Source organism: Conger conger, chromosome 7 (genome assembly GCF_963514075.1).
Source record: "Conger conger chromosome 7, fConCon1.1, whole genome shotgun sequence".
Lineage (NCBI taxonomy): Eukaryota > Metazoa > Chordata > Actinopteri > Anguilliformes > Congridae > Conger > Conger conger.
The window spans coordinates 32108341-32131305 of record NC_083766.1 but is presented as its reverse complement, the minus strand read 5'-3'; the positions used below and the strand labels follow the sequence as shown (position 1 = coordinate 32131305).

At 44.4% G+C, this 22965-nt stretch overlaps 1 protein-coding gene across 1 annotated transcript in view; it reads right to left on the bottom strand.

Annotated features, from left to right (window-relative positions):
* LOC133133120 (nucleoredoxin) overlaps positions 1-22705 on the bottom strand; it is a 51786-nt gene extending 29081 nt beyond the window's left edge. Inside the window, exon 1 of the mRNA XM_061249137.1 lies at positions 22012-22705. Within this exon, the coding sequence (XP_061105121.1) occupies positions 22012-22320 (309 nt within the window). The 5' untranslated portion in view covers positions 22321-22705. The remainder of the gene's footprint in view (positions 1-22011) is intronic.
* Between the last annotated feature and the right edge of the window lie 260 nt (positions 22706-22965).

Genomic DNA, 22965 nt, shown 5'->3' with positions numbered 1-22965 from the left:
GCTCAATCCTGCATTTTGGACACTTTTTTTCCTCTTTACTCATCCAACTCTCAAAGTGTCTAACATGGGCAGATAATATGTAACCGTACAGTAATATTTATACATACAGTAAGGTTACACAGTCACCACAACATGTCTTCTCCCAGACAGTGGCCTTAGACAGGAATAATAAGATAATAATAGCATTTCAGACTGATAGAGATCTGCTGATCTGTATCTGGGGGGCACAAGCAGAGGGGTGGAAATAGCACAGAGCTCCGGTAGTGAACTCATCGAGCTCTGACTTTGCCCTGATACAACCTTGCTCCATGAAGACTGGCTGAGAAAACTGTGTCACTTCTGTCTGCCACCATTTTATTTTGGGGATTTCAGAAAAAAAAAAAAAAAAGACTAAGTAAGCGAGACTACGTTGCTCTCCGATGAAGCGTCCCGCTCTCTATTCGATTTAACCCAAATAGCTGCGTAATTGTGTCGACGTTGCGTTTAATTAGCTCACAGCGGGACAGCCACACAGGCCAGATTCCCTCGAGTTTTCGGCAGTTGGGACGCGTCGGCAAATCAAGAGACGCGGTTTAGCAACGCGCCATTGATGCTCTCTCGACCAATCGCTGACGAGCGGAGGATTAGCCAGGCCGGGCGCTCACATACGGAGAGGATCACGAGGAGCCGTTCCGGGAGTTTAGCCAAAATGAAAGGATCGGCAGGGGGTAGCGAGCGGCTCAGTGAGTGCGGAGCCAGACTGAACCAGCGGGTCGTAGGTTCAAGTCTCAGCTTGCATCCCTGAGCAGGATTTTCTGTGAAGTCCTTTATTTTTTATTATGCAATGGTACAATCCTGCTGTGAATCCTGAAGTACTTACAAAACATTCAATGTTGTGGCAAACCAGCAAAAGTGAGAAAGTAAATAATAAAATAAGTAAATGCATGAATGCATGAATGAATGAAAGAAAAGTGAGGTGAATTTGCACACTATGGAAGCAGCACTGTACAAATCCCTGTGGTAGCTAGAGGGAAAGTGTGAGCTAATGTTGTGAGGATGATGTCACCTCACAGGGGGCCTGCCTGTAGACAGAACAGCAGGCTGTCCTCTTGGCGATCCACTCAGTCCCAGTGCGGCTGTACTACTGCCTCTGTGCAGATTATTACTGTCTGTGTGACAGTACTACTGCCTCTGTGCAGATTATTACTGTCTGTGTGACTGTACTACTGCCTCTGTGCAGATTATTACTGTCTATGTGACTGTACTACTGCCTCTGTGCAGATTATTACTGTCTGTGTGACTGTACTACTGCCTCTGTATGGAGTATTACTGTCTGTGTGACTGTACTACTGCCTCTGTATGGAGTATTACTGTCTGTGTGACTGTACTACTGCCTCTGTGCAGATTATTACTGTCTGTGTGACAGTACTACTGCCTCTGTGTGGAGTATTACTGTCTGTGTGACTGTACTACTGCCTCTGTGCAGATTATTACTGTCTGTGTGACAGTACTACTGCCTCTGTGTGGAGTATTAATGTCTGTGTGACTGTACTACTGCCTCTGTGTGGAGTATTACTGTCTGTGTGACTGTACTACTGCCTCTGTGTGGAGTATTACTGTCTGTGTGACTGTACTACTACCTCTGTGTGGAGTATTACTGTCTGTGTGACTGTACCTCTGTGTGGAGTATTAATGTATGGCCCACAGGCACCGAATGGGCAGAAACTTGGAACCTGCAAGGCACGCAATCTGCCAACGAGGACCGTGATGTCCCAGACTGCAGCCTGCCTCTAATTAATGCAGATTCCAGGCCCCTTTCTGCCTGTGTCTGTCCTGTTTTAGGCTGGCTTCCCTCCCAAAACTGATGCAGCTGCTTATAGGGACAGACACATTTTGGCCGCTCGAAGGAAAAGGAACGAAACTCAAGTTAACGGCGCTGATTGAACTAGGATTTCAGCCCGTAGCACGACACTGATAATCCCTTCCATACTCTCCCAGCGTCCCCTCATCTGTAATGACCACCTATCACTCACAGTTGTACTGCAGAAACGAAGACAATTTAATGGGGAAAATGGATGAATAATTACATTCATTAAGTATATATCAATCAAGAAGAAAGAACCTCTCCAATAAGAAATAAAAGGGACAAAAATTCCAAACAAACAAATGGGGAAAAAAAAAAAACTGCATCGGCCTTCAGCAGTTCAATAAAAGCCGCCGTCATTGGAAAGAGGCTTAACCCCGGCCCAGCGAGAGACTGCTGTAATCCAGTGACACGCACAAACCCACTTGCACGGATGCGACGAGGCCCGTCACACGCTGCACGTGAAAGACGACCCGTACGTCCGCTGTTCGTGTGTAATTGCCCCCAAATTAAAGGGAATTCTGTTTAGTCGTAAGTGCATATGCGTGTGGGGGGGTGGAGGGGTTAAGGACTTATGTGAAACTATGACAATAAAAAATCTGCTTAGTGCATAGCTTTCCCTCTGGCTCAGCAGATACAATATCAAACTTCCTGCTAAACATTACGAGTTAAATAATCCAGAGAGAGGGTGAGTAAGCAAATAACCTAGGCATGTTCTTAACTTCTGAGACGGCAGGCCAAACTAAATGGTCTGAATCCAATGGGAAGTTATAAAACGCAAACTCTGGCAGACTGTGAGTGGAAGTTGGACAGAGTTGGAAAGAAGGGATGTAATTAAAGCGTTAGATAAAAGAAGAGTGGACACTCCTCTCACTACATTGTTATTATTTTTAGGTTCTTGCCTATCTTTCTGTGGTCCTGTGTTTTCCTCCCTCCCTCCCTCCTCCCTCCTCCCTCCGCCTGGGCAGTCCAATTCACATAATTCCCAGAATTCCATGAGCACTCCAGCAGTGCACAGGAATCTGAGTGAAGGGCAGAACACACACAGAAAGTGCAGTTGGTGGTCACTGTTGACCTAACCAGGAGCAGCAGGAGTCGGTCAGGAAAATTAGGCGGACATTTTGTGGGCAGGCAAATACAGGACAACAGCAACAGCGGTGATGGCTCTGCACCGTCAGAGCAGCAGAGCAGAAAAAGCACACCGGATAAGCGGCAGAACCACAGCAGACCAAGAGACTCGGACTGACATAAAAACAGAACCCGCTGGCTTCCCCGCGCACTGTGCGGAGGGATCGATGATGTGCCGCTTTGGGTCATTGAGACCCGGTGAAAGGCATCGCCAGCAGGGAACTCACATTTTTATTTCCTGCTTTTAGAAGATGTCATAACATCGATTTCTGAGTGTCAAAGAGAGATACTGGTGTCTGTGAATGCCATTACCCCCATAGTCCTTGAGCTGGAGCCACAGGCAATAAACACATCTCACAGACGCGTTTCGTCGGGGAGCTGTGCAACTCATTTTGAAGTTACACCGAGCAGTCGTGGGATTTACACTGGCACACTGGTCGTTTACCATGTCACCAACTCCAAGACTCACCTCCACCCCTTATGACCGCCAACAACCCACCTCCACCCCTTACGAGTGCACCAGAAGCACACGAGAGTACACGTGATGGGAAGTGGGGAAATGGAGGCTTATCCAGAAGCAGGAAAAGGGCCGGAGCTCAGCCTGTTCCTCCTGCTGCTCTTTCCTCTGCACTACAATCACAGGAACGTGACAGCACAGGCGGGGGTACTGCCCTCTATTTACTGCACCCCTGAGAGAGGAGGGAGTGAGGGAAAGAAGAGGGAGAGGTCCTGGGAGAGTTGTGGAGACAGATTTACTTTACTCTGTCTGTCTGTCTGTCTCCTCAGCTGATTTCACTTATATGGCCTCACACACGTTCTCTCTCTTTCAAACAGACACACAGACACACACAAGCTGTCTCTCTCACACCATCACGCTCTCATACACACACGGACACAAGCATGCACACACACATGCATGCACACACGCATGCACACACACATGCATGCACACATGCATGCACACAGCCCTCCTCTCCCCTCCAAGAAGTCTTCCCTCACAACGGCAAGTTTGCTGCACAGAGACCGATTCAACCTGTCATCATTCTGTGCAGGGGAAAACCCCTACCTGTGTTTTTTTTTCTTGTGGAAGCACAACATGGTACCAATTATCAGACACACACTCGGGATTATTGAAATTCCAATGTAAACTAAGTTCCAGGGTAAAATAAATATGCATGACTTGACCGTGACTGTGTGCGAGGAAGCGGTTAGTTATAAAAGAAGCACGTGCTTTCCTAGCAGAATGGGGGTTTGTGCAACTCAGCCTTTTACACTGACAAAACAAACACGACCGATGAACGAGCAGCACTGACAGGCCACTCCCACATTTCATCACAAGCATTCTTAGACCACACCCTGCAACTACAACTCTTAAGCCCTCTACTGCATTAGGCCAAGTTATGGAAACTAGCGGCAGATTAGCATCACTGTGAATGCATTGTCAACCTGCACAGTCCTGATAGGTCTGACTTCCCCATTGCTTCCCTTACTTTCTCACAACCTCTATATCCTTGCTAATATAGGCCGCTTCAAACGGTTCCAACTCAGTTATTACAATAACACCCAATGCCAACCCTAAGCCATAATATCCCTTGGCTCTAACCTCAGGCCCACCACCAAGTGGTACTCTAGGTATTCTCAAACCCAAACCCACTTCTCTACAGAGTGCATTCACCACATGCCTGGCCATGAGCTGCTTCTACAATAAAATATATATGGCTGGGAAAACAGAGAAATACATGCACGGACATCATCATACACGTTATACTTTAACGAGGAATGACTGCACATACAATGCAAGAGTTTCTTAGCCTAGACAGTTGTAATTATATACATACAAATTACATTATGGAATCTCTTATGGTTGCGTGTTTGTGTACAGAGTACCAATTCATATGAGGGTTTGGAAATTCACGTAGGAGGGTTTGAAGGAAATGTGAATTTATAAAAGCTTATTTCCTTCCATTTCTACACCATTTCCTTGTCATTTTTACATCCATAACAGAATTATACTAAAGAAGTATGACTCTACCCTCTATAAAATGAGTAAACCTGAAAATAAAAGGCCAAAAAGGATAAAGCACAACCATATATTATAAAAGTCCAAATGAATGTAATATTTAACTAGCCTAAATTTTTTGAGCACAAGGAAAGTTGAAAAACTCTAGACACACACACACACAGAGCTCTTTAAGTGTAATGATACTCCAGATTCATTATTTGGTTTACATTATACCTCAGATTTGAGCCATGTGTCTTTTTTTATACGTTTCTTTATTAATATGCTTTATTAAACAAATTACTATTTAGAACATGAACATTTATTCTGTTGCGTTGGTTTGTTCAGTTACTAAACATGCACATGATCTGTGCTGTAACTATGTCCCCTGCTGTGGATTTTGAGTCATCTTAGACAAATGAAGGCAGCGATGCCAACTCTTTCTCAGAGAAAGAGGCTGCTGAGCTTCTTCTATTACTATTTGTCATAACGCCATTTTGTATATTCCAGCGAAGCCACATTACTCTGCATATCCATCCACTGATCAATATATTCCCATCACTCCTCCATGAATTTAGTAGTTTGGTGTTTCACCAAATCACCGAAAGGGTGGGATAACGTATTTAAGAAAGATGGAACAAGCGGTGGTGAGAGTTGTCTAAACAATTTGCAAATCCAAAACTGAACAAGCATGTCAGGGATATATTTACTAATTCTGTTCCCCCAGGCAGGGTTTAATCTGAGGCCCCCCTCAATAACTAATTATTGTCATTACTAATATGTCATTTTAAACAAAGCCAAAGTGTCTTGCCATTGCTACCTACCTGAATATATTGCTACTTGCTGAGATTTCTTTTTATAGCTAGATGTAGTAAATGACAGCAAATAACCACCTTCTGAAAAGGGCAAATGATAACGTCAGGAGTAAGAGTCTTGAGAAAATAACTGGCAAAGAGCCAATTTAGAAATAAATTGAAAGAACATTTAACAAAAAACCTATTTAGCGGCTATCATACATATCAGGGTTTTAGCTTTTTCCCCCAGTTATTAGACACAAGCTATTTTTTCAAGTGATTTACACTTTTATCATAAATGTCTTCCAACATTTTCTTACATTTGTTTCACCATGGTTGTTGAATAAAGATGATTTCTCATCCATCTGAACAGAAACACAAACAAGGGATTTTTCCATTTTCCTGAATATAATGTTTATTAAAGATGGACACTGTTTTAGAGCAAAGTCATACTCTTTACTCATGCGATATTTAAAAATACCTTTAAAGTGGTTTAGAGCAGTGCTTGAAAAGACAAGCAAATGGGCGTCATGAGACATTAGCCAAAATCTCACTGAATCTGTGCTATATTTATCCTGGTTTCTCGGAATGCTTTTTATCCATTACTCTGTTTCAGCCTGGCTGTGTGCTCGTGCACCTTGAACAGGGAGGGCATCACCCCACCTCCACCGAAATCTGGCACTGACATCAGCTGAGACTGTAACACCACTTACTCATTCAGTTTGTGTCAATGTATTTAATCCATCTAATCCATTGAAATACTCGCAGTGAAACGAGGAGATATAAAGTACATTTGTGTTGTTTTCTCTGAGAGACATTTAAAGACAATTGAAATGTGTAATATTAAGATAGAAGGATAAGGGGTTTTACTTAACTTATCATCTTGCGGCCTTGGAGATAATGTGGATCATTTGGATGCAAGATGCGCAAGTCGTGGGCCGGAGCGAACAACAGGAGCGTGCGGACACCTGCAGCGCGTCGCGTCTAAACGCACGGCGATGCAGAAAGCTCGCGTTACGGCTAGCCGAGAAGCAGCTGGTGCGCGGGAGCCATTACGGCTCTCTCCCTGAACCCTGGAGCCGAGCAGCCCTCTCTTTCCCTCCAAAACATCCTGATGTGTCAGGGCAGGGGCCAGACGTTCAGCCTAGTGGCACGTGAAATAAGAGACAAGAGTTTGAACGCTGGGGAAAAGCAGAGAGGATTAAAAAAGGACAGGGGGAAAGAAAAGTGAACCGAAAGGGAGAAAAGCACCAAGACCCAAAAAAAACAACAAAGAGCGAGAGGAAATGCAGAGAAAATTACAACTCCTAAAAAAAGGGGAAACCGCCTCTTGGGGAAGAATGACATCACCAGTTCTTCCAGGGAACATGACTCAAAGGTTTATCTACCGAGTTTCCGCTCACATCTCGGATACAGGCCGACCGCGCGGCCCCGCTGGCCTCCCCTCCCTGTACTATTCACAGCGCCTTTGTTCTGCAGTTCATCCCGCCGTTAGGGTGTCGCACAGATCACCCTGTGGCTTAATCACCTCCTGCATCCTGCACACATCCCCCCTCTCCCTCCTTCCCTCTCTCAGTCCCTGCCAAGAGGAGAGCACGTTTTACTGCCTCGCTTTCTGCCAATGCCTCTTTCTCTCTCCTGCCACCTCTCCCTCACTCCCTTCCCCTTCCCCCACTCCCTCTCCCTCGCACCTCTCTCTTTCTTTCTCTCTCTGTTCTCCCCCCCTTTCCGTGTCACATCATTGTTTCTTCCTCTATTTTATGGCATGTTTCCTCTTTGCACGACCCTCCGTTAGATGTAACAGAGAGGGGGGTGGACCAGCACTTGGCAACAACACTAACACATAAAGCAATGTGTTCCCTTTAAGAGTGGACAGTGAATCTGGTGTTCCAGTTCGCCTGCTCCTCTCCACTCTTAAAGCCCCAGTGGCCCGGCAGGATGCCAGAAGCCCACAAATCACACGCACGGACAGACGCACGGACACTCTGCTGGCCCACCAACAGAGACAGCACTGCAGCGTATGCATCTGTGTGTGTGTGTGTGTGTGTGTGTGTGTACACGCACGTGTGGTTGCTGAAGGCACCATATTGGACAGGGCAGATCTGTGAGAAATGGACCGTTCATCCTCGCAATTATCCATCTGTGTTTATTCCTTTCCCCACCATATCAACAGCTGAAGCGCACTGCATTGCTACAGAGAACCAGCAGGGGGCAGTAGGGTTGCCTCTGCTAAACTGTAGCCACACTGCACTGGAGGGCCTTGTTTATTAAGGGAAACCGTCATGGCACAGCTCGCAGCGGTCTACGTCAGACTCGGTTAGGAAACAGATAACGGATGGAGACTCGCTGTGGGACAATGACCCATCGCCCCCCTCGATCCTCACCCTGGCCCACCTGCCGCGGATTCTGCTTCCCGCCAGGCTGCAGACTCCCATCACCTCCTTTCCCCTGGAGCTCGGCTCAACATCTCTGAACAAAGCCACAGCCCCTTCGGTGAATGGCGACATTGTCGCAGGACACCGATACTGCAGAACCGATAGGGGCGATGCTGTGACACTTACAAGAGGATCGCTCTTCTACACGACTCCCGTTAAAAGCTCTTTACAGACCTCCAGCAGACCCGCTGCTCCCAGGGCGTGGAAAGGAGGGGGCCACAGGTGCGTGTTTGCAGACATGGGAGCGTCGCATCGCCCCGCTGCACACGCTGGCGGATTTTAGCATTACAATGGGGGAGGCCGTTCGGTTCGGCGTGAGCTAGCGACAGAGCAGCCTGCAGCAGATCTGCACAGCGCACGTGAACGCAATTCCCAGGCACACATGTACAAGCACACATACTCGTACGCAGGCACGCGCACACACACACACACACACACACACACACACACACACACACACACACACACACACACACACACACACACACACACACACACACACACACACACACACACACACACACACACACAGAGCTTCAGTGCATGCCTTTGTTCAGCCGATTGCCTGTCGCTGCATAAGCAAGCTCGGACTATGACTAAGGGGTTTCTGCAGCTATGCTCACGCTCCCCCCCCTCTACTCCATCTCCATATCTTCCCATCTAACAAACACTCGACACAAAGCTTCTCCATCACAGCCCCCAGCGCCCCAATCTGGTTATCAATCAGAACCCCTTTGTATATCCCCTATCATTTACCCCCACTTGTACACCCTCTCTCGATTTCCCTCCTGCTTCTCCTTTCTAGCCCTCCACTCCTTCTTCCCCATCCCTCTCTGTCGTTCTCGTGCTCTTGCCTACAGTCATCCGTTCTGCAGATTTGAAGTCAGGGCACAACAATGCAGTCACACAGGCCTCCTTTATTACTGCACAGAAAAGGCTCACAGCTGCAGTTCACACCAGAGGTTGGGGTTCCAATTCGCCTCGAGCAGCTGAAGTTCCCCCTCCTGAAATCCTCTAATGAAGTACTCTGGAGTGGAAGAGTCTGCTGTGCGCCTCGCTGAATACAGAGCCAGCCTTGAGAAAGAAGCTAAGCTAACATTTACAATACAGCCTGAATTAACCCGGAGAAACCGGTTGAGTTAACCTTGCAGTATACAGTTAAACCTAGGAAACAAGCAAACACTGAGAAAAGAGAAACTAACCTGTGTGTGTTAACCCTGAGGAACAGCAAGGGCTACACTTAGAGCGCAGCTAACCTAGTACTGATAGTTAAGGGTACAATAGGTAATTTCGGGCTTCTAACAGTCAAGAGAGGAATTGCAGCAACAAATATCCTCAAACCACAACACTGTTTATCCCACCCCTTCACTCCGAACACACTGACGTTCCCCCCCCCACCACGCAATTTGCTGTGGCAATTATAACCAATTTTCAACCAATGAGCTTGAATTATTGTACAGCTATACAATGTTTTGGTAGTGTCTTCAACTGTATATTTTGAAACCCAAATTTAAGGACTATAAGTACAGGCAGAGGGTGAGTCAACATGTCAGTGAGCCTTTTTCAGTGATAGGAAGGGATTTACAATGGTTTGTAACAATAGTTTACCAAAATTACAAAGTTAACCCTCAGAAACAAGCAAAACTAGCTGTTAAGCTAAATATGTCATATGAATGACTTAAGATTGATACACTGGCTGAGTTAATCTAACTCCTATAGTAGAGACCGAGTTAAGAAACACATTAAGCAAACTGGCACTGTACAGGTTGAGTTAATGCAAAAAAAACCAAAAAAAAAACAGGCTATGCTGATACAGGTTCTGAATAGTAGTATATGTTGCACACACGCATACATGCACACACGCGCACACACACAAATTGAGGTTGCTGATGGACAGATAAAGAACAAAATCACATAATTCTGGAATTCCCAGTAAAAGTGATTTACGGTGCCATGTCAAACAATGACATACAACGTGAATTACATTTCCATGACATTAAGGCATTTAGCTGGAGCTCTTATCCACAGTGACTTATAGAAGTGGATTCATGCAGGTTTAGACAATGAACAGTGCTGATGCCAAGTCATCTGAAATAAACTTGTTTATGTCCCAGACTGTCTCCAGCTAAAAACACTGATGTCATGCTTAAAGGCATAGCTCACTTTGTTATTAGAGGTTTAGTGTTTCCATGAATAATTAAGAATATTTTAGATACTTACAGAAGTTTCTGGACACCAAAAAACTTCTTGGAAGCACCTAAAGTATCATATGTAATGATTCTGAAACCGAAACCACAATCTGGGGCGTGTTTAGCTATTAAGCAACAAAGGCATTTGCCTGGAGCCCCTAAAGGTCCTAACATAACCCACATTAGATCTATTCCATCAATCAATGTCCCTGCCTCCTTCTAGGATGAGCCAAATTCCTTAAAATAACTGATGTTCTGCTGGCTTCAGTTCAGTGGCAGGTATGAGGGGGCATTTGGGGGTTTGTGGTCTAAAGCAAAAAAAAATAAAAAAAATAAAAACACTTTAGCCAACTCCAAAGCAGCTTGTACAATGAGGCCATTATTAGAGACAGACACATTTTACTAACATTTATTCACAACAATGAACATAAAAACTATTTTCATATAGTGTTGGTAGCCTACATCTCTCAAGCAGTGCAAGCTCCCAAGAACCCTTGTTGCCGATTTCGGAAATTGTGCAACAATTCTGCATGGCTATAGAAAAAAATATTCCAACCGAAAATAAGATTAACCATCATTTCTTTATGAATATTATGGTAATATACACACGTCATACAAATATCACTTCACAAGCCGCTTTAAAGCTCAAGTATTTAAAGCTGAAGTTATACCTCAAGTGTCATTTCTCCTATATAAAATATCCTTAATTGCAACATCTGGGAATGGGCAGGGCAGGAGAAATGGAGGGCAAAGCAAATATTGTGAGCTTCAGGGAGGGGCAAGGAGAAAAGAAGAACAGACTTCACTGGTCCAACGCATCGTAGCAATCAACACTTCTGAAGGGCAAGCAATGAGATGTAGTCCAGTCTCATTAGACACACATCAGCTACTCCACTTCCTCATTACCCAGGTGCGGGTGATTAGCGGGGGCCCCCCTCCGTCTCGCACATCTGTTCTGGAAAGGCGAAGGGACAGAAGACGGCTCCGTAAGGCATCCCAAACGAACGGGAGGACGTGTTAATCCTCGGGCCGGAGGCCTGGAGGGGCAAGCAGTTACAGCGGGTCAAGAAGGCTAACAGACACGTGTAGCGCTGAGCCCCCTCCAAATACGACATCTTTGGAACCGGAGGAGGAGGGCCTACAAGGGCGGCCTTTTCTGGTGCCTTCGAGGGGGTGCTAATTGGCTCTAAGCCGCACCAAACGAGGCGAAGTGACTGGCCCTGGCGTGGCCCAGCCTCGCTCGAGCTGAAGCCCCAACGCGTTTTGTTCGGACGGACGGGACAAAACCACGGGAGGCCTTTCACCGCTTCTTAACTATCTGGGTAAGAGGCCAGCCGTTGGTTAACCTTTGATCTGTAAGGAAAGCCCTGCCGGCAACACCTTTAAGTCATCTTAATGACGGTGCACTGACAGACCTGCACCTGCACTTACACAATGTGGAGGGAATGGGCGGCATGGAAAGCGCTGGAACTTCCCTCGAATCTCCAGAGTTCCGTCCTCTCCCCCTCTTTTTTCCCCTCTTTCGCCTGCCGTCCCCACACAGGGTAACGTTCGAGACGTACTGCTGCTGCGTCTCCCGTGCCACATGCCGTGAGCCACGTTTCACTGTCCGTAACAGACTTGCCGGCTCCTGCTAAATGACACAAGGACCCGTCTTCCAAAAATCTGTTCACCCGACAAAAACATCAACAGGCAAACCAGGCCTTTTCACCCCAAAAAAGGCACGTCTCTCCACGGGTCAAAGGAAATGGGAAAGTCATTAGGAAGTCATTAGAACTTTGGAATTTCACAATGGTTTCTGTCAGGACCGTTCCGTGCCATTACCACAGAAACCATCTGCCCGAGTCATCCCGGCCATGTGACCGGGCGCGATAGCTTTAAATGCACAAAATGCAACATGCCAGGGAAAGAACAGGAAAATAAGACAGGCAGAAGTTACAGCACTAACAGAGCAATAACCAACAAGGCAGGTTTTCAACCGTCCTTTGGTGTGAAGTCTCACACTAATCCCAGGCATTCCTCGCCCACAGGGAAAAGCGCTTCTCCGCAGAGCTGTCTGGGTCACGCTGGGCTGGCGGTGATGTCATTCATGTGCCGCCACGGTGGGTACCACATGCCGTCAGACGCACACGGCAGACAGGCTGCCGGGCCAACGCTCCGGCTGGGCGGGAATGCTGGCGGACGGAAGGACGGACGGACGGACGGACGGACGGACGGACGGCAGAACCGTTCTTGCAGGCACGACGCCTCCCTGGCCCAGACTCACCGCCACGCAAAGGCAGACGCCAGTCTCAGTTTCCCTTGGCAGCGTTTCAGCACGAGGATCACGGATTACATTTCAGGTATCTTCACAGAGGAAGGTGGGGGGAAAAATTTTTTTTCGGAAAATTACAGGAATTATTGTCACATGACTTCAGCTTACGTACTTACAATATTTGGCTTCCTAACAAGCGGGTTTTATTTTTGTTATGGACGTGACACCCTGAAGCCTGGCACGATCATTACGAAGGATTGTGAAATCAAACGCATCCACACGCCCACCTAATTTCCCCTGCAGGAAAAACATTACAATCAAGTTTCTGTTGTCGTTTTCCTGACGTGGGTGGAAGAGGGGTTATTAATTGTTTGTGTTTCAGCTGGACGTGGCAGTGAGCAGCCTGCCAAGTGCTTCCACATCTTTCCCTCAGAGAAAATTCATAACTTGACCTCAAGCATCACATAAAAAAAGAAGTGGCCAACGAAACCACACTCGGAAGTGCAGAGCGGGGAGACTGCGGTCAACGGATCTAAGAGGGCTTGCTGAGGCCATTTCCTGTCCTTTCCACTTGGCCGGACTTTCCGTCTTTCAGATTGTCTACCCAATTCTTTTCAGGAAAATCTGCTTGCATCAGTTCATTCCCCCACTAATCAATTCTCCCTCCCTTCCCATTTGCTCCAATTTAGAAATGCAGGGGAGGCGATAAGAGCATGCCCAGAGGACCTGACTAATTATCCAAGTTACAGTCAATTTTGTGGGAAAAGAACCCAAAAACAACAGAATACACGGTGGCAGCCGTCTGTAGCAATTGTCCCTGGGCTCTGCAGTTAAGGAGCTACTGCTGTAGACCTGCAGTTGGGAGCAATTAGAGGCTGGGGACATGACCCCAAATCCAACCCCAATAAACCCTCTTAAAGACAAGAGGGCAGGGTAACGAAAGCTTTCCCTTCTCATGTTGACTGAGGCATCGCAAAGAGAGCGGGGCATTCATACGGAGAAGCAATCCCATTTTTTCATTTTCTTATTTAATTCTCTCTCCCATATACAAACTAGACTTTTGTCCTAGCTTCTCGCTCTCTCGCTTAAGTTTCCATGTTAACCACAGTGTCCTTTGAAAATCGGCATCAATGAAATGGTACATTTTCTTTTGCAGTAAGGACAAAAAAAGGATTCTTAGGACAGACATACAGCACTGTGTGTCTGCTAATTTGGAAAGACATTGGAATAAAGTATGTCATCTCATGAATCACATATAATGAGGATTCAGGATTAAGTACAGAAGCTATGGAAGCGCTCCGCCTTTCTAACGTCATTCTGTCACGGGAAGTCTTACCCATGACCACAATGCTGTGTGAGTCAGTAACTGAACACTGTGGTGATTCCTGAATACAGAGAGGACCAGAAAAACACACACACACTGTGGCTTGATCTGCAAAATCATTCGAGGAACCACAGTAATTCACTGGTTGGAGCTAATGCAGCCTGTAGTATCTCAAATGATGTCTTTGTGATTGTGGTTCTCTGAGTGAGGAAGGACAGACTTACTTAAACATAACAGAAAAGAGCAACCAGAAGGTTCCAACGTTCCAACTTTTTTCTGGTTTCCACAGAATCCCCCTTCCATTGTGCTCTCACAATGGGCCGGCCTGGAACACCTCTCAAGTGGGCACCCAGAGGAACAGAGATAAGCGTGTGGAGAGCAAGCCAAATGCTTCACACTTAGTATAAAATCATAGAATCTCATAAATCCCACAACTCCTGCCTATTGAAAGCCCGGTGGAGCAGTGTGCATTTTTTCCATAAAGTTATGGTAATCTCTAAAGTAGAAATCTCCCCAATTAACTTTACAACCCATTTTCTCTATGGAACAAGGGCTGCCCATTTCCTTCACTGGCTTTGCTACTACTAAACCATTGCTTGTAACTCAATGAAAACGCATACAGTGGGTCAAAATACCTTTTACAATTAATATCTACGTGGTACAACGTGAAACATGACACATTTCTTCAAATGTAAAAGTAACAATGAAGAATCCAAAATGGTTTGTAAACTTTTGCAAAGGCCCTTTGCAAAAAAAAAAAAATGGCAGAATTAGCAGAAAGGTCTCATGTTTAACTTTACCAACCATTTTTACACTGCAGACCATAAAAGGCTGCAACAAAGCAGTAGGCCAAGTTTAAAAGTTGATGAATTAGCATAGGCGATGAATGGGCCGCCATCAACAATCAGAGGGAGGGCAAAATGCGTTACAGTGGGCTAAGCGGATCAAAACTATGACCTGAATGGTGTGTTTAAACTTTCACAGAAAGTCCAGTGCTGGAACAGGGATTACTGCCGAGTTACCATGGGAATGAGAAAAGATTCCACAAACTTCGCCTGTCGACAAGCGGTCACGGAGAGTGATGTCACGGAAACATAAAAGAACAGAGCTGGGCTAGGTTTTCCCCCACTATTGAAGCAGACATACGGCCAATCGGAGTAAGAGGCAAGCGAGCCTCATTTGAATCTCCCGCCAAACCCTGTGAACATACTGATGGGTTGGGTTACATTTCCATGGAAACAGAGACATGAGTTTCCCAACAGACGGACATGGGGAAATGGAAACTGATTTTTCTCGCTTATGGCTTACCGTCATATGGATATCAAAGCCATAAAAAAGTGGGACACATTCTGTACTGTATATAGTGATGCATTCTGAGAACAAATTATTATACTTATTTTTTAATCTGAAATTGGAAATCAAGGTTCAGTCCTTTCTAATGAAGGCCTTGAAACTAAGCCAAGCAAATGTTTTACTCGGTTAAAGCTTAAGAAGAAGATTGATTTTTTTTGTACTAAACTTCCCCTTTTGCACCTTGATGAAGTACTGTTACCCAAATGACCGAAACTAAGTTCGACCTCACCATCCTCACTGAGACAGGGGCTTTGTTGTGCATTAAGCAGGGCAGGCTGCAGTTTCATCATATCGGTAGCACTCCGATGACAGCTAGCCCAAAGGCAGGCCCGAATGTAACCAGAGTGCACTCTCGGCTTTCTGCACGTGCACAATTGCTGTAGGGATGGATGGATGAATGGATTCAGCACTAGAGCTACAAAACAAAGCACTTACACACAGGTACACCAAATGGCCGGCAAATCTGAACGCCTGAAACAGGGTGTGTGCAATGAGGGCTCATCCATTTCAGGTTCACATAATTACTTAATCCACTCAATTACTTGATCTGACACTGTTGGTGATGAGCTACAGCTACAGACTTCATACATACGTTTGCTTGGTGAAAACTCTTTACCACGGTTGGATTATGAACATGAACAGACATTGGTGAACACAGCAGTTTTATGAAATTAAGTCCCTTGAAGATAAGATAAGTTCCTTGAAACCATAGTTGTGCACCCCTGCACTAAACCTAGGCACAATGGCTCACCACACAACATGAACTCAAGATTCTACTATTAAGTCAGTGCTAAGACTGGGAGCATGAAAAGGTAGGATATAACAGCCCACTGCAACACTCAGAGAAGGCAAGTTAATCTGGCATGGTATTCCTTGCCTCACTATTCAACAGCGACCCCTCTGGTCGATCATATGTGTGCGACTAGCTTGCTTCAGCAGCATCGAGCATACGCCCGATTCGTACATATGAGGCTGCAATGATGAGACCAAAAATCACAGTTGGGCATTCCTGTTTTCAAGAAAAATAATAAATAGTAATTAAATATGTTAGCTAAAAAAAACAGAAAATATATTCCTTTGCATTTTTCCAGATTTGCCATATTCAAAGCACATTCTCCTGTGCATCATTTTTAGAAATGTATATTCCTGAATGCAGCTTCTGATGTTGGCTGATGGAATAAGATCTGACAGATCTGGTGAACGGTAGCTGGGTTAGCATAGGTTTCACGGCCGGTGAAGCCATTCCAGCTGTGATGCTACATCGCCAATCAGTAGCGAGAGCCCAACAGTGGTCCCAGCTGGCTCCCTTCTGAAACAGGGGAATCCTACACCCTTCGTGTGTTTCAGGACATGCCTGGGAAATATCTACCAACTCAAATAAAACGGGCAATGAAAAAGGAAATTTACAAGGGATATGCAAGGCGTCTGCAGGACTTACAGGAGAATCAAATTAAATCAAGTCGGTTTTGTAAAGATTAATGTCTGCTCTTACATTGCCAACTACTCTCAGAAGTAGCAAAGAGGCTGCTACTGCAATTAGGGTCAAATAAATAGCTGAAATAGCATAACTCTTTAGATGCTGGTAAAATTCTGTGGACCCTGAGACAATTCATTATATGAAATATGCAGCATATATGAAGTATTTTCACCATTACCTTCTAAGTAATGGTGAAAAGAGCGCTTTATTAGGCATACCTACTAATTCATGTGATTGTCTCATCAGCCAATCATGTGCAATGCAGCAGTGCAATGCATAAAATCATGCAGATACAGGTAAGGAGCTTGAGTTAATGTTCACATCAACCATCAGAATGGGGAAACAATGTGATCAAAGTGACTTTGACCGTGGATTGGATTTTCACGCACAACAGTCTCTAGAGTTTGCAGACAATTGTGTAAAAAAAACAAAAAACATTCTGTGGGCAGAAACACCTTGTTAATGAGAGAGGTCAGAGGAAAAGGGCCAGACTGGTCAAAGCTGACAAGAAGATGATAGTAATACAACAGTGGTATGCAGAAGAGCATCTTTGAACACACACACGTCAAACCTCTAAATGGATAGGCGAAAGCAGCAGAAGACTTAAAAAATCTAAAAAAAAAAGTCTAATAAATACCTAATAAAGTGCTCACTGAGTAAAATAATCAGCAGAAAAATTATGTGACCCAAGTTTGGTTTCAAATCCATCCATCCAGCCACTCCCCTTGGCCACCCCTAAAAATTCAATGTAAATACAAAAACGATGTCTTCATTTGACTTGATGTTTGAAGGTCAATACATTTTTCTGGTAATAATAAAGCAACAGTGAATGGCAATGATTTATAAAGGACTACTTTCTGGCTATGGAAGGGTTAACACTGCCAGTTCAGGCCTTTGCATTTCTGCTTCTTCCCTGCATGAATAGCTAATTGGTGATAATGGACAGTGGCGAGGGTTAGATGTGAATGTAGGGAGTGCATATGAGGAACACTTAAAGAAAAGAGATAAAGAGAGGAAAAGAGAGGAGAAAAAAATGAATGGAAAACCCATCCCGCTCGGAGCCACGTGTCCTTCAGACATATCTTTCATGAATCCATTATCCCTCCCTCAACAATGCCAGGAATGGCAGATAAGGGAGAGATCAGTGGAGCTGCAGAGTGCATAACTACAGGGATCTGCCATTTACGCAGATAGGCTTCATTCCAATACCTTTAGCATAGGCAGCCTAAATCGACCTGCAGTTGAACTAGCCTCCCCGACACCCAATTTAAGGTAAAACAAATAGCTAGAAGCTATGGTTTACGGGAGATACAGGTGCCCAGTTAGAAAAACTTGTTTGTGAATTTACTAATGCCAAACTATTAAACCCAATAGTTAAATTATCATACTCACAGAAGACTGGTACTCTCACCAAAACGCCTTACTTTTCCAATGTGCTTTGTTATAAGCTATATTGCGACAGTCATAAAATTGATACATATCTTACAGTTTCTGAGAGGACTGTGTTCCCATAGTGCATTACATCTGCATGAATAGGAGGATTTTTTTCCCACGCAGACAGACAGCTTACTGAGTGACCTCTTAGACCAGCACAACCCCGGGGATGGGCCGAACCCGCAGTGCTTTAGGGGGCCAGGAAGTGTCCGCATTCAGAACGAACTTTATATAGTACAGACCGTCACACATGCCACAGTTTCCATCCTTTAGCAACAGCTGGCTGCACCGCCACTCCCAGACATTTCCTATGCTTTCCCCTGTCAAATGTGCAACACATGTAAGAGCTTGAGCCTGTGTGTGTGTGTATGTGTGTGTTTGTGTGTGTGTGTGTATGGGTGTGTGTGTGTGTGTGTGTGTATGTGTGTGTGTTTGTGTGTGTGTGTGTGTGTGTGTGTGTGTATGGGTGTGTGTGTGTGTATGGGTGTGTGTGTGTGTGTGTATGTGTATGTGTATGTGTGTGTGTGTATGTTAGTGTGTGTGTATGTGTGTGTGTGTGTGTGTGTGTGTGTGTGTCTGTCCGCTGTCCATTGTGGTGTGCCTCCCCAGCCAAAGGTGAAAGGCATTACAATAAAGGACAATTTCCTACACACATGTACACGTGCGCACATACGCACATACACACACACAAACACACACACACACACAATGCTTCCAATATCTTACAAGGTGTACTCTGTTAATGATGCACAGTATGACCTACTAGCTCCAATGGATAAAAAAATGTTCCCTCTCATCCTTAATCCCTCTCTCCACCTCTCTATTATTCTTGTCTTCACACCTGGGGTCCATGCTGCAGAAAATGCACTTTCGCCAAGAGCCTGCAGTGTATTACCCATGGGCTTGATTCAATCTAAATCAGACCACAGCCGAAAAGTAAGAGCAGAAGAGACCACAGCTCCCCTCTCGCCTAGTCATTCTATTCATCAACCGAAAAAAGCTCCATTCTAAAGAAAATTCACTCCCAGTTCATAAAACACATTATTTTTAGTTGCTCTAGGGAAGGCCTGCAGGGATTGCTGGGAGTGGTGTATAGAGAATTTGGGCATATGCTCAAATATTCAGCCATTTTAATCACATATTTCATGATGTGTCATATTAGTTGCAGATGTATCGTCAAACAATAGAATCAGAAACACTCAAAATAATTCCATTAAACAAGTCCAATATGTTCGCAGATCAGAGGTCAGTTCCTACCTGGTTAAGAGCAGTCATAATATTTTGATTTTAAAAAGCCCATTAAGATTATTTTATGGCTCCTGTGTTGTAATTCGGTAAAGCACAGGCCGGGAAACATACAGGCAAACAATTCATGGAGAGAATACTTCTTTTAGAAGGAGGAAAACAAAAACATACTCATGTGCAACTGATTCCAAGCCTGGTCTGAATCAGTGTATAGTCTGCCTGTTTGGACTGACAATCTACCCCCTGGCCTTTAAAAAAAAAAACGATATATATATTTTATCGGTGGTCCTGCTACAGAATGGGATTTGTTTCTGAATGTGATTGTAGGGCTATGGAAGAGCTCCTGTCACAGCAAGGAAGCCAGCCAGCTGGCCAAACCTCCACCAGGCCGAGGCCTACGGACAAAAAACCCCAAAACAAAACAAAACAAACAAAACAAAACAAAACAAAACAAAACAAAACAAAACAAAACAAAACAAAAAACAGCCGTGGCCTCCACCGCGCACAATTCATGCTGAAAACAGACAGGACAGCATTCACTCACTCATACTACAGCCGTTGGCATTCTCTCACTTACATGTGTGCATGCACAAGCATGAAAGGACCACCTCATGAATTCCTGCAACACATCATGTTGGTGGGACAGCGTCTGCGTTGTGTATCTTTCTAAAATGGTATCTTCGCTCCAGGCAAAAAGCGTTATGCAGCATTTTTAATGGGGAGGAGGGGAGGTGATGGTGAAGGCCCACATATGCTTATGCAGTGGCTGAACTAAAGCCTCTATTCCAACAGCACAGTCCCTTTAACTGCAATGCCAGTGAATTTCACACTAGCAATGATGTGATGCAAGTAGTAGTGTTTACAATAGTCAAACAAGCTTTGATTTAAAATCTATATGAGCATAATATTATTCACATCCTATATATTTTTTTGCAAAATGTGACATGTGAATACAATTTTGCAGAAAATGATAAAGAATAGTTATCCAACGCGGCAGATCTTTCTTCCCTATTAATTCATAACTATCTATGTCATAGTACAAATTGTCCCTTTCACACTCAGCTAAAATATATATTCTGCCATTTTCAGTAGTGAGAAATTTTATCTTTAATAGCTGTCTGTTGGTAGCTATGCTTAGCCCTACTACACAAAAAAAGCGTTGCTGGAAGATCCTTGGAACCCCAGGAGTATTTACGGTGTATGTCAGAATTCGACCTTGTAAGGCGACACCTCCAGCGTAATTTGCAGCCTTCTATGTCAGGCATTTTACGCCAGGTGCCGATCCTGGCGATTGCTGTTGGAGCATGGGTTATCAACGACAGCCCCATAACCGTTAACAATGCTGAATAGGCCTACCTATAGCTATAGGCTGTGTCTAGTCCAAAATGGCAACTTCTGACCATAAAATTGACTTTTCCGCAGTTAAAAGACAATTCTGTTCGATATCTGTTGTATTATCGAATTAAAAAAGAAACAGGACTACGAAACAAATTAAAAATATTACTGTCAGTGTCCACCTTTGGAAATAAATATTAATCCATTAGCAATGCTCCGGTCACGACACGGACACCGGTAATGTGGTTACGAAGTGCGAATGTTGCCAGCTGAATTATAGTTGCATACATTTAGTCCTTCCATTTATAAAATAATCCATAAAACATTTCGATAAATTTGGAACTTTGAGCGCACACTGGCGCACAGCCTAAACAAAGAGAGCAACAAAGCTATTAGGGTAAAATAATCGCAGAACGAAGGCGTTTCCCGGGGAAATAAATAAATGATAGGTGACATGGTAGGCTATGAAAATTCACCATTTAACGAATGGACTATTCACAGAATAATAGCATTAACAGTTATATATTTACACCAAATGCACTAGTGAGGCATGACTTCTCATGCAAATAATTTACAAAAAAGTGAAAGTAGACCATTGCATTTAGCCTATACAGTCCATGCAATGATATGACCAATCAATAGCTTCATAAAATGTAAAATAAAAAAGATGAATAAAATCGGTAGGCCACCTAATAAAAATATTAACACGATTGGAGAAAGGCATAGGCCTTTTCAAAATTAGGCCAAGTTTTTTTCCTTTTCTTTTTTATAAGCTTCAGAATAGGTAACAAAATGGGTTACTGAAGACTGCTCAATTATTAGTATACTGCTAACCAAAATGAAAAACTTGGAAACCAGAAGGTTTATGCAGCTAAATAATTAACGTTATCCCCGTATGTCCCCTTCAATCAATCAATCAATCTATCAATCAATAAATGGCTACTTGCAAATGTTTGTTTGGGTCTATTAGGAGATGCAGCTTGTTACCATTTCGAAATGAACAATTTTCAGGAAAGGATGAAAATAGCGTTAGCCACAAACCCAGAAAATTCCCACCTGTTTAACATGAATAAATTAAACTTTAGCTTGTGCGGCGTGCAATAAGAAAATCTTACTTAGGCTAATTGACAGATATCGGAATCAGATGGAATGTCAACGAAAGTAACTAATCTAATTCACACCGTATTTCGGCTTTGCCTACCTTCCTGTGCTTGTCTTTAAAAGGCAACGCCGGCCATTGCATCTCCTGTAAGAAGTCCTGCCAATGTTTCTGGTCCTGGTCGGATGAGACGAAGACGATTTCCAGTTTGTCTTTGTGTTCCGACGATTTTTTGAACTTGCTGTAAAACTCACATAGACTGGCGTTGAACTGTTTGCAAGGGGCGTTCAGACTACAGCCGAAGTAGAGCCCGACCAAGGACAGCTTGCTGCCCAGCGCCTGCACGTCTACTTCGGCTTTCTCGCTGTTGACAAGCCGCTCTCCGAGTAGATTTACCAGAAACTCCGACATGGCTTTTCAAGTCCACGAAACCGACCCTAATATTCCGCTCTGCTTTTCCTTCCCCTCAGAAATAAAAAAATATATATGGGGAAAATGAAGGACTAAATAAAACGCACTCTTCCTCCTTTTCGCCACCAGGAAAACACCAGGAGCATGGACAGTGTTTGAATATGGCTTGCAGCGTGTATTATGAGGCGCTTGCTATCTCTTCCAGCGTGTGGTTTCATAAATGCAACTCCCGTACTAGCCTACTCCACAAAATCTCTGCGCTGCCAAACGTAGTTCCACACAAAAACTCGCTTACGACACCTAGTTATAAACAGACGAAACTGCACATTGAAGTTTGAATACTGCAGCCTACTTGCATGTTGTGCATTACGGCGCATTGTAAATTGTTTCCGTCTGAAGCAGATAGAACCCCCATTCGCTTGTTTTATAGATTCACGAGACACGCATAGCCTACCTATATAATATTAGTCAGGTCTTATGAATTAGTAAATTCCGCATTAATTTATTTGATCTCTTTGTATCGCGCCGTAGGCTGTATGTAGAAATTCAGAATGCCTATCTTTCTCGAGGAGAGAATAAGTAAATCGGCTAATTTGGATCCGTAGCAACACTATTGTATTGTAAGGCATATCAGAAAATCCACAT